We start from the raw sequence: 12,578 nt of genomic DNA, 5'->3' as shown, positions 1-12,578 counted from the left end.
TTTTTCATGCCTATCAAATTATTATTAATGAGCGCCGTGACGTATTATTCAATAAATTGAACTGAACTGAAAAACATTTTAAATTTTGAACATTCTTAATATTTATACACTAAAAAAGTACACACATTTAGTAAATCTGAATTGTATTTTTTGAAGAAAAATCATCCATTTTAAATCTTACTTTTGTTAATTAAGCTAAATTCCTTTTTATCAATACCATCAGTACATTTGTAATCTCCACTATTGTCTTTTCTGAAACGGTGAATAAGTAAAATGGACTTTTTATCTGCAGCAGTTTCACTAACAGCCACTTGATTGGATACTTCTGGAAATATGTCTGTCCCTACAGCGTATTCCTGATAACTTGGTGGCCCTAACCAACTTATGGCTCGTGCAGAAATAATAGGACAAACCAGTTCGACTGTAGACCCTACCGTCCTGTAAATTATTTCCTTGGTTAACACTAAATCTGTAATACAATTTATGTGAATTACTGTCTTGTTGAAAAGGTTTTTCTATTTATCTTATCGTTATTTTTCATAATTGTGTACTAATTATAACAAGTAGATATGTACATTGAAAACGCAATAACAAAGAAATGTATATTCAAGACAGTAATACATTTAGAATAATTCAATATTTTCCGGAGTTATTTTAAAAAAAAGATTATTGACCTGGGTAATTCCTTTATTTCTACAAGGGCAAAACCCGATACTTAAGGTTGGAACTGTTATATAGATGAATTTCATTTAAGTATTCAAAGAAGTGAAAATCATGCTCACAATCTATGTTCGCTCGAGCCCTATATGGTATTTACTGACCCCGTATATATAATTATGTAACTAATAATGCATGAGGTACTATTTTATTTGTTACTTGAATTTGGCATACTACCTTTATACACGCTTTTCTTTGAGGGAAATACAAACTCATTACAATATTCTTAAAATGATCCTCCTTTCGTCAGTAGATTTTTCTCATAACGTGGCCAGTAATTGACCTATTAAGGTATATAACGTCACATATGTTAATGATGTAATGTCAAGAACCATATAATAACTAATCGCCGGCGTCTTTAGTTTTCAAATATATTGCGCTGATTAATATACCAGAAAATGCAAGTATTTTTTTGTTTCGTTTAACAGTTGATATGCAATTGAAGCAACGATTTTAGCATCTAAGGAATTCTTATTAGTAAGTAAAAATTGACTCTAATCAGTCAGGATTCTACTTCGTCAAAATTATCTCCCCATTACGCCAGTTCATTTTCACAATCGCAGAAATGGAAGCCATTGTAGGGATGACGCGCTACCAATTTTGCTCTTGGAAATCGATTAATTTATCCACATTGCACCAATACGATCCTAATATGTCAGTTATATTTTAAAAGACAAATGTTTCAACTAGCTAATGAGCATCAGTTAATGATCTTGTCTGTATTGATTCAACTTAAAACTATTGTCTGATCGGTTGTCAGATGGAATTTTTGAAAATTCATAAACATTTTAAAAAATTCTCATTAAATATTTCCTGGAAGGGCAGACTAGAATTTTTTAGTGTATGCAAACTATAAACCCTAGTTATCACACACAAAATAATATATATTTTCGAAGATATGCATTTTCATCATCCAACTTGAAAGACTGTCGTCAAGTACTTTTAGTAAAAAAATAGCTGTTCGAACACACCTTCTCTGTTTTTGTGATTCATTAGATAGGTATTTCACTTGACCCATATATTTCATCTTATAGTACTATTATTTTTTTGTGTTAAAAAGTCAACCTGTAGCTTTCATATATAAAAATGATAGAATCTGAAGCGAGACGATATATGAAATATTCCTACTTTGTACGATATCAAGACAACATACTCAACTCAAACACGCCCTAACACAAAAAGGTGCACTCGATTTTCTCTTTTCGATACAATTGTAACCTATTTTTTGAATTTTTTCTTCAGTCACATATTTGGAAGGGCAGACACGAAAATTACCGAACTGATAGATTCATATGTTTTCCGTCAGTGGTAATTGTTTTTTAAAAATCGGAGGTTATGCATTTTCTTCATCCAACTTGAAAGATACCCATGTCGTCGACTTGATATCTAATTGTTCTGCCTAACTAAGTCTAGATAGATTGAAAACTTATGCAAATAGTGATTTTAAAATAAAACACCTCGTAATTGAGAAGAAAATTGAAATTTTGTTTGTTTCTATTAACTTTTTAAAAATCTGTCACTATAGTAAACAATACAGTAAACATAATCGCCTTCTCTAACAAAGAGCTTCGATTCTTTTGTTCTATTTCAACCTGGTTTCGGACTGTTATTCTTTTGCCTAAATGTATGCCATTCCATCTTCATTTGATTTAACTTAACCAAGTACAGAAATGTTTGCAACATATATATAACAACAATCGTGTTCTAATTTTTAACTATTCATTCCGACAGCTTTCCTCATTTCCTAATTTTGTTATTGCAATATTTTTTTCCGTGTCAAATTCTAAGTATTGTATCCTGTTCAATTTATCTAATTATGGACAATATTAATTCCGCTTTTAAGTCCTGTATCCTTCCGTGTTCCCAAATAAAAAAAGAATGGTGGTCTAAATACAAATCCGTGACAAAATCAATCATGCAACAATGCCAATAATCAGTGAATGCACGGTCAGTTCGAAATTCTGAAGCCTAGGACAAAACAAATACTATTGTCTGCAATCGGAAAATGTTTTCTTATTTCTTTCGAATGTTGAAATTAGTTGTTATGTTATGATAATAATTATTAACTTTAAGCGATGTAAAATTGTTGACCATGGCAGATTATTTACTGCGTACCAGTCATCAGCTGACTGTGTGATTTTCTTTTAATATTACTTCGCTGGTCTCAAAGGACTTTTAATATAAAATAAATGCATTGAATTAGAGTTTTACTGTCTTTCAAATAAATTGCAGGAAGAAGAAAAGAACTGTTTAGTGTATTCAAACATCAGCCGTTTGTCTACTTGGCTAGAAACAGCAGCCAGAGCTCGCCGAAGCTCACAAAACACCTGTTTCTAAGTCTTTTACAAAAAAAGTTGATATCTTCCAACGATTAACAACTATTGTCTATGAAATCATTTTCATTTCGCTATGCAACTTTATGTATTCAGTAATCATGTATTTTTTTACTACAAGTTATCGTCGATGCCTCGTGTAAAGAGAGTGCCAAGCTCTTTGCACTTTAAGAACCCTTGCAACAACTCTTTGAGGGGTCCGTAGGTGGCCTGTTGCAAGTCAAAATTTCTGTCCCTATCCAATATACCCTCATTTGCAGTCCAAATTTTCCCGACCATCATCCCAGATGGCCTCTTTTATATCAACCTACCTATTGTATTTATGTGAACTTGTTCTCGTTCTGAATATGCATGAAATATTTGCCACTGGACGTTAAGCCACCAACAATCAATCAATCAATCGTCATTTATTCGATAACAATGTAAACCAACCTGGAATAGCCTTTGCATGTTCTAGGTTGCAAATCTGTAAAAATATACAGCGCAATTTTTCATAGGAACTGCATTTGTGTCTAAAACTGTGACACTTTGACTTTGAAGTTATGTAAAAAAAATATATATATCCTAGATCACAAAGATGATGCGCTACTATATACTCAAAGGTTAAACATAGGGCTGTGTGGCATATTTTGAACATTTATATGTCCCCAAATGTGAGAGTTTAAACATATACTAATCTTCTGTACTGCTCCTTACCTTCTATGAGATGAAACATAGTGATTGATCATAACTGGGAGACAGTTCGTAAACAACAAAAAATATCATGGATATCATATATACGATGCGTGGCTTGTAAAATGGCTTTTTTAACGAAAAAAAAAACCTTCTTGTAACATTCAGCAACACAAAAATAACAGATAGATTTTAGTCGACAGATTAATTTAAGCTGCAAAGAATTGTTTGACACTTACCACTGGAGAACACTATTAAATTTAGAATATTTCTGAACCAGCAACTGTCCATTGGCGCTGATAATTGTTTTTTGTTTTGAATTTATCTTAGTCTGTATCCTGATAAAATAAAAAGAAATTAAAAAAAATGTTCTTTTTGAACGTCTGTTTTATTCTTGTTGTTAGAATTATTCTTACTATGGATCCTTATTTGTCTTTTTTGTGCATCTATAGCAGACGTGAGAACCTGTTTTTTTTATGTTTCTTCTTGTCACAAATATTGCATGATAAAACAATTTTGAGTTATTATTCTGATTATTATATCAATGATTTTACATGTAATATATAATTTATTTAAAGAGGATAACACATTTAGTTACATTAAACTTATTTTTTTCTTAGACAATTTACAACATTTAATCATCTTTAGTACAGTATCAATAGTTTTCGTGATAAAATAATTTTGTTTTGTAAAACTGTTATCCAACTTATATCACAGTGTACAAGCGGACAGTGACACAAAACGGAAGTTGCTGATCTGTCCGACGGCGATCGGCTCGTTGTTTTTCAAAAAAATATAGAATATCAACACAAAGTGTCCCATAATGGATTGTTCAGCAGCTCAAGGTAAGTGAATAACTACAATGATGTATTTTTGACCATTTAAAGCTTATTTTATGCTTTTAGCATCAACCGTCTTTTTAAAATAACTCCTGATCATGAAGAGGGGTCAAAATTTTGCGATTTTTCGAGTCATAAATCTTAACAAAACTCCGAAAATTCAAACATTTTCAAGATTTTTAATCGATACATAGTTGAATAATCATATTCCGCATACACACACAAAAGTTTGGTTCATTTTTTTTTTATTATATTGTCACAATTGAATCTTTTCTATTCAAAGTGTACTGTCCGCCTCGTTGCCACCGTATGTTTTCATACTGTCCGATTCGTTGGTCATATTCATGATCGATATCTTAAGCAAAAGTAAGATTGAAACATGCAATTTATCCACATTTAAACTTTATTCAACACAGATACTGTCTATGATTATATATGGAAAATATTTATAGATTATATATTCAGCTTGGATCTCGTGTCAATTAAAGGGGGACATTGGTCACTCTTCCAGAACCTTTACTAATGTCTGCTGCTCGTATTCATCGTTTGCGTTACGGCGTATACAAATGCTTACATGCTACAACCAAGTTCAACACAGCAAATATAAAAGAATAGTCTTTAAAAAAAACAACCATTAAACACTGGCGAACAATATTCCCTTATACAATGTTTCGTTGATTTTCAAAGTATTTTCAAACAGGAAATAGGTGAATGGCAAATTAACGACAGTGTAAAATTTGTTTTTAAACAGTATGTTACCGGCCCCTGTGTTAGCATGCAGATTTGAAAATAACTTACACGCTACAACTCACAAAATTAATCACAAGGTCCACATTTAATGTAAAATAATTCTTGTTTAAAGATGATCAGAAAACTTTGGTAATATACCAAAGTATTTCGTATGGTTTGACGGACGGACGGACGGACGGACGGACGGAGTGAATGACGAAGTATAGCGGTTACGAGACTTTCTTTCACTTCGATGACGCAGGTTACAATCAAGATATAGATTTAGATATGGTCATAAAAGATTTACTTAAAGCATATGACCAATAAGAGGCGGATCCAGATTTTATAAAAATAAAAGGGGTCCCACTAATGTTTGCATCAAGAATGGAGGAGCGGACACAAAACAAGTTGACCCGCAATCTCTGTAAATTTTAAATGAAATTAAAACCGATAAGGATGGCCTGGGGGCCCACGCCCGTTTTTGTTCAGCTTATGCCATGTTGGTATACGGCGTGTAATGTTTAGAACATAATAATATTTGATAACTTCCTTGATTTATATTTGATAAATCGTTCAGCATAATTATCAAAGCATTTATATATATTTTTATCACACATTTTGAACTGATATGTATGCTTTTGCATGGTCAGATAAAGCAGGAAGTTAAAGTTGGCTATTTTCCAATATCCATATCAGCCCCCGAAAATCCATATCAGCCCCTGAAAATTGATATCAGCCCTTGAAATCGATATCAGCCTTTGAAAATCGATATCAGCCCTTGAGAATCGATATTAGCTTTTGAAAATCCATATCAGCCCCAGTAAACTTGGAAATATGTGATAAATAGATCATGACATGTCATTTTACATATCGGCCCTGGTTTCAGCCTTCGACCCATATCAAGCCAGAGGGCTAAAGCCCTCTGGCTTGATATGGAAGTCTAGGGCTGATACCAGGGTCGATATGGAAAATGCCATGTAATAATTTAAAATTATCGTGTCCTTTTCTTCACAGACATTTCAAAAGGAAAATACGCTCTTACTTTGCATCCGTGATCAGACTTTAACATTTCGATCATAATGTATACTATAACATAGATGTAATCGTAGGTACATGGGGACGGGTATTTTTTGCCCCATATTTTCCATATTTGTTAATTTCACTGATATTCGTGTTTTTTAAACTTACAAAAATATAATTCAGGAGCGGATCCAGAAATTGTTAAGAGAGAATTCATACCCAGATGAAAGATTAAAAAAAAAGTAACTAGGGTTCCCAACCCCGGACCCCCGACCGCCTGAATCCGCAACTGCCTAAGCGATTACAAATACATGTATTAAGTAACGTGAATGTATTCATATCAATTTATTTAATCGATGATTTGTACATATAAGAATTGAATAATAACTCATACAGAATAAATGCAAGTTATGATAAAAAATTTAACAAGAAAGGCTTCACCGCATACTTCATGTTAAATGTGTGTATATAAGTATTCTTACCTCTACTAAGGCAATAGGAAAACAAACTCATGGACCATTCAAGTACACCGTAACTTTTCAATTGATTCTGTTTGACTTGAATTCCAAGCCATGAGATTTGTTTGATTATTGGTGAAATAAGACGCAAACTGGGTGTAAAAAACTATTGTTTTGATTTTCTGTGTCAAACGTTTATAAATATAAAAAAGAAGATTTGGTGTAATTGCCAATGAGACAACTCTAAACAAGAGAACAAATTAAATGACACAGAAATGAACAACTATAGGTCACCGTACGGCCTTCAACAATGAGCAAAGCCCATACCGCATAGTCAGCTATAAAAGGCCTAGAAATAACTTTTGTTGCATGGTTGTATTTTTCATGAAAAGTTATTACCCCTATTTATGTTTTTAAGTGATAAAAATAACAATGTTCCACATGAATGTATGAATAAATATACCATAAAAATCACCTACGTGCCCCATTTTCCTAAAACAAACTAGAGAAACGTATATTAAATTTGCATGTGCATGCATTAACAATGCTTTTTATATGTAATAATCAGTAACATTTTATAAATGTTGATATTTCCTAGGAAATCGGTCATGAATGTGGATAAATTGCATGTTTCAATCTTACTTTTGCTTAAGATATCGATCATGAATATGACCAACGAATCGGACAGTATGAAAACATACGGTGGCAACGAGGCGGACAGTACACTTTGAATAGAAAAGATTCAATTGTGACAATATAATAAAAAAAAAATGAACCAAACTTTTGTGTGTGTATGCGGAATATGATTATTCAACTATGTATCGATTATAAATCTTGAAAATGTTTGAATTTTCGGAGTTTTGTTAAGATTTATGACTCGAAAAATCGCAAAATTTTGACCCCTCTTCATGATCAGGAGTTATTTTAAAAAGACGGTTGATGCTAAAAGCATAAAATAAGCTTTAAATGGTCAAAAATACATCATTGTAGTTATTCACTTACCTTGAGCTGCTGAACAATCCATTATGGGACACTTTGTGTTGATATTCTATATTTTTTTGAAAAACAACGAGCCGATCGCCGTCGGACAGATCAGCAACTTCCGTTTTGTGTCACTGTCCGCTTGTACACTGTGTATATACGTGGTTTCATTTAAGCGTTTAACCTTTTCTAGTCAACATTGTGACAATTTTGTTTTCGGAATTCTCTACCTTTCCTTGAATTTTATGATAGAGTAATAATAAGCGTTTGGAATGTTCATGACAAGTTATATTTGACAATTATTTGTGTATCCGCCCCTAGTAAATTAACTTATTATTAAACTGTTAAAATACCAATTTTAAATGAACATCATGTGCACATCTAGTAAGTCATGTCATATGAAAATACATTTACGAGTACTTATTTGTCATTTCTATGGTGTTACAAACATATTTATTAATTACACCCATATTATACTTATAAAAGTGTAGTAATATGTTCGAAACCAAAATCGAACAAATACACATTATCACTTAATCAAAGATAGTTGTTATTTTAAAGTAGCATTCACAAATGAAAAAAAAATAACTATCCTGTTGTCTTTTATGTTATTATGGTTACTATAGTTACAGTTACAGGATAGACAACATCTTACAGAAACGTCTTAAAAATGCAACACTGCTATGGGTAACAGGATAGACAAATATGATAGAACTTAATATGGTGTCACATCATCAACATACCAATATAAAAAGAGACAAGAGTAATAAAATGAGAATGAAAATGGTGAAATGTGTCAAAGAGACAACAACCCGACTAGTCCGGCTGATTGGTGAAATAATTGTGGGTTTGATGATAAAAGCATCAAATTTGGCATGGTAGTAGGGATAGGTATTCTAAACATTATTAGCTATGGACCCACCTTGAAAATTCAAAATGGCGTTTTTTTTCAAGATGGCCGCCATCATATATCAAAATTTACAGCTGAATGGTGAAATAACTGTTAGGTTCATGATAAAAGCATCAAATTTGGCATGGTAGTAGGGAGGGGGATTCTCAACATTATTAGCTATGAACCTACCTTGAAATTTCAAAAATGGTGGCTTTTTTCAAGATGGCCACCAACATGTATCAAAATTAACAAATTTGACTAATACTAGGTTACCATAAGATTCTTTTTGGTTTAAATGTAGGGTAACATGGTTGCATTATGAACAAATAAAATTTATTTTGTCATTTAAGGTATTGGTAGTCTTGTAGCTGTATATTTTGAGATATAAACTAGTAGTGTTAGCAATGTCAAAACGGTATACAATTGTAGATCCTGAATTACCATCACCATCATAATATCTGGAAAAATTTATTTTTTGCCAAGAAAAGACTAAAGCAAATTTACAGTGTCCTACTAATAGCAAAAAATCTGAGATAGAGGTAGGAACAGGATACAAAACACTTGAAACAATTTTAAACTATGTCAGCTAATTGAATGGTTCCAATTCCCATTAGATTAGAACATTTTATTGGTGAAAATGGTTTGGCTTCAAACTTGCAGATGCACAATGCAAAATATAACAAAACATGTAGAAATATGTGTTTACAAAAGATTGACAGGCATGAAAAGCAGAAGAGAAAAGGAGAGAGTGGTGAGCAGGTTGGGACTAAAAGTAAATTAACACAACAAAGTATTGGCTCTGCAACAATGACAATGACCGAAGATTTTTTCTTTTATAGCGAGTCTTCAAGGAATGTTTCTCCCTCATGCAAAGCTTTGATTCCTTTCATGGATATGACTACACTTTTTGGACCTTTTGGAATATAGCTCTTCATCTTTTATATAAGCTTTGGATTTCAATTATTTTGGCCACGAGCATCACTGAAGAGACATGTATTGACGAAATGCGCATCTGGTGCCAAAAAATTGGTATCGTTAATTCTATTCAGGAGATCTACTCAAAGCATCTAATTAATTTTGCTATTTTAATTGCATATTCTCCTGTCTGTATGCACACATGCGTATTAGAAAACTATACGGCTTATTACTAACACAATATAAAGTAAACAACATACTGTTACAGGAGACTTGATCATGTGAATACCAAAATTGAAACAGATCACATTGAAAACATTGAATATTCCTTTCAGCTTTCCATGCTAGTCAATCCACAAAAGATAGCAATGCACCTTTAGATATCAGATCACTGTTACCCATGTTTCAGGAAGAAGCTAAATCGATCGTAATGATTTAACATTCAGTGAATATAGCAAAACAATGTGTTTAATTTCTTAATCCTGGACAGATACCAGTGATCAATTGTGATAAGCCTCTCTATGCACTTGCGAATTCGATTCAGTGAAATTGGCCAAATATATTTTCTGAAAAAAAAATTGTAGTCCTGTTTGGAGGTGTTCACATAGAAATAGCAGCGCTTAGAACCATAGGCGATTGGTTAGAAAATAGTGGTTGGACAAGTGCCTTCAGTCAAGCGAACATAGCACCATCAGTAACAGCAGATTCGTTTTTGAGAGCGTCTAATGTCTCTAGAACACGACACGTCCATGAGGTAACTGCAAGTGTACAGTACAGTCTTATGCCATGATCATACTGGCTGTGTATGGAAGCACGCAACCCTGAAGTAGATATTGATGTTACTTTTAAGGAATGACGTGAGCTGAGAGAAATTGAAAGTCCACTTTTTCACTTTTGGTCATTGGGTTTGTACATTCTGCTGTTTTTAAGATCATTAAGAGAAGTGAACTTCAAGTTATACAAAGATTCTATGCCACAGATTATTCCATGGTTCTTTGCTTTCAACCATTCAAACTATGCAAGGTGGCTTCCAGTACATGTACGGGATATGATGGCATTGAACGAAACAGCCCCAAGTGTTGCAACATAATTTGGAAATTGCAAGTTTGTGTTGCATAACTCGCATAGTAAATTTTCCTCTATTGATATAGACCAAGCACACAACCAAACAATAAACTTGTCAAAGGAGAAAGCTTGGCTGGAAATATGGCACAACTTCAGCGTTGGATGGTGTCTGGACTGGAAATGGCTAGAGTAATCAACTAATTCCAAACTTCACAAGAATGGATCAAAAGAGATCAGATTTAAGAAGCTGATATTCGTCATCATGAACAAACAAAAAAGAAAAAGAAACAAGCAGCTTTCTCAAACCAAGTAAAGCTTTGAGTGCCATTTTTGAGAAAATGGGCAATCCTTTTTAGGAGCAAATGCGAAGTGTTGCTGATTCTAGATACTAGTACACGAGACATTGTTGATTCACGTGTTTGTAAGACTATAAGAAAAGTAGAAAATCTTGGAAAAGAACAATACCATCAGTTTGTAACTGAAAGACTCGAAAAAAGATCAAAGTCGCTCTATGTACCAATAAAACAAACCAAGTTCTTGCTGTTAGGTCAAAAACAACCGAAGACCAAAACAAAGACAAACAGCAGATGACATCATTGAAGCAAAACAGTTTACTGTTCTTTGTTTTCACAATTATATGTGTCATGCCAAGTAAGAAAAGATGACTCAGATGAATTCTTTTGACATGGCAACCAATCATATCCTCCAGTTCTTTCACATTTTGGAGAAATGTGTCTACAATCGAAATCTGACCTGTTAGTTCCATTGGAACGATTGTCAGTGCTAGTCAAGGAGGCAGCAAATGCAGACTTTTTGGTCATAGATGGCGCAGCAATCATTAATATATTGAAACCCCGTGGAAGTAATACATTTGAAAAAAATATTTCAATCTTACATACATGATCAGTTGCGTTTTGTAAGTCAATTTGATTTAGCTTTGAATGAGTATTTCTCAAATAGATTGAAAGCCTTAACAAGATGTAAAAGAGGCAAAGGTGTGAGAAGACGTGTCCTACCAGATTCAAGAGTTCCGCTGTTAATATATTTAGCTGAACAATTAGTAGCTTCAGCAAGAGGGTATATGAACAAAAACAGTTTGATAACTACGAAAGGAACTGATGTTCTAGGCAGATTACCAAAAGTTAAAAGTAAATTATCACCGTGCACATATGAAGAAGTAGTACACGGATGATGCTGCATGTGTGTGATGATGCTGTAGGAGATAGTCTTAAACGAGTTGTATTGCAGACTGTTGATACGGATGTCGTAGTTATTGTTCTATTGTTCTATTGTCAATGAAATTGAGGTTAATGAGTTTTGGATTGCTTTTGGAGAGTTTCAGGTTGTGATCAAGTATCGTCGTTTGCTATCAAAGGAAAGAAAACTGCTTCGGATACCTGGATTTCTTTTGAAGATATTACACCTGTGTTTGAAACATTAAATAGAATAGCATACCAAATGTTGTTACCAATTTCATGCTTCTGATAGAGTGATATGCTATACTGATGTATGATAAAACTTGTGAATATACGAAGGTGAACAACACGGAAAGATCTTTTTCAATAGGAAAGGAAGGGCAATACATAACTTTCTTCCATCGTAATCTGCTTTACTAGAACATCCAAAACGAGATGTTTACACGGCAAGCTTTGTTTGGGGAAATGTCTAGAACCATCTCCCAAACAGATTCACCGAGTGAATGGGGTGGCAGAAAGACAAAACACAGATGTGGATACGCGATTGGACATCATTGCAATAAGCTTCGGTCTTTTGTAATGAGCTGATAAAGTGTGGCTGTAAAATTGAAAATGGACGTTGTGGACGATACAATTGTATGAAGGCCATGCTGTTATGTACAGCACTTTTTTCAAAATAGTGTAGAATATAACAGCCACTTGATGGCCAATCTATTATGGATATAATTTCACAACTGAAGAAGTGTAATTACTTCCGTGAA

The 12,578-nt window shown here is 33.3% G+C and overlaps 1 protein-coding gene across 1 annotated transcript in view; it reads right to left on the bottom strand.

The window, feature by feature from the left end:
- LOC134710697 (protein turtle homolog B-like) overlaps nucleotides 1-7,792 on the bottom strand; it is a 35,390-nt gene extending 27,598 nt beyond the window's left edge. The window contains exons 1-2 of the mRNA XM_063571088.1: nucleotides 7,771-7,792; nucleotides 182-469 (exon numbers count right to left, since the gene is read on the bottom strand). Of these exons, the coding sequence (XP_063427158.1) occupies nucleotides 182-469; nucleotides 7,771-7,792 (310 nt within the window). The remainder of the gene's footprint in view (nucleotides 1-181; nucleotides 470-7,770) is intronic.
- Between the last annotated feature and the right edge of the window lie 4,786 nt (nucleotides 7,793-12,578).

The sequence above is a fragment of the Mytilus trossulus genome, chromosome 3 (genome assembly GCF_036588685.1).
Source record: "Mytilus trossulus isolate FHL-02 chromosome 3, PNRI_Mtr1.1.1.hap1, whole genome shotgun sequence".
Taxonomy (NCBI): Eukaryota; Metazoa; Mollusca; class Bivalvia; order Mytilida; family Mytilidae; genus Mytilus; species Mytilus trossulus.
The sequence above is the reverse complement of the archived record's forward strand: the minus strand, read 5'-3'. Positions and strand labels throughout refer to the sequence as shown.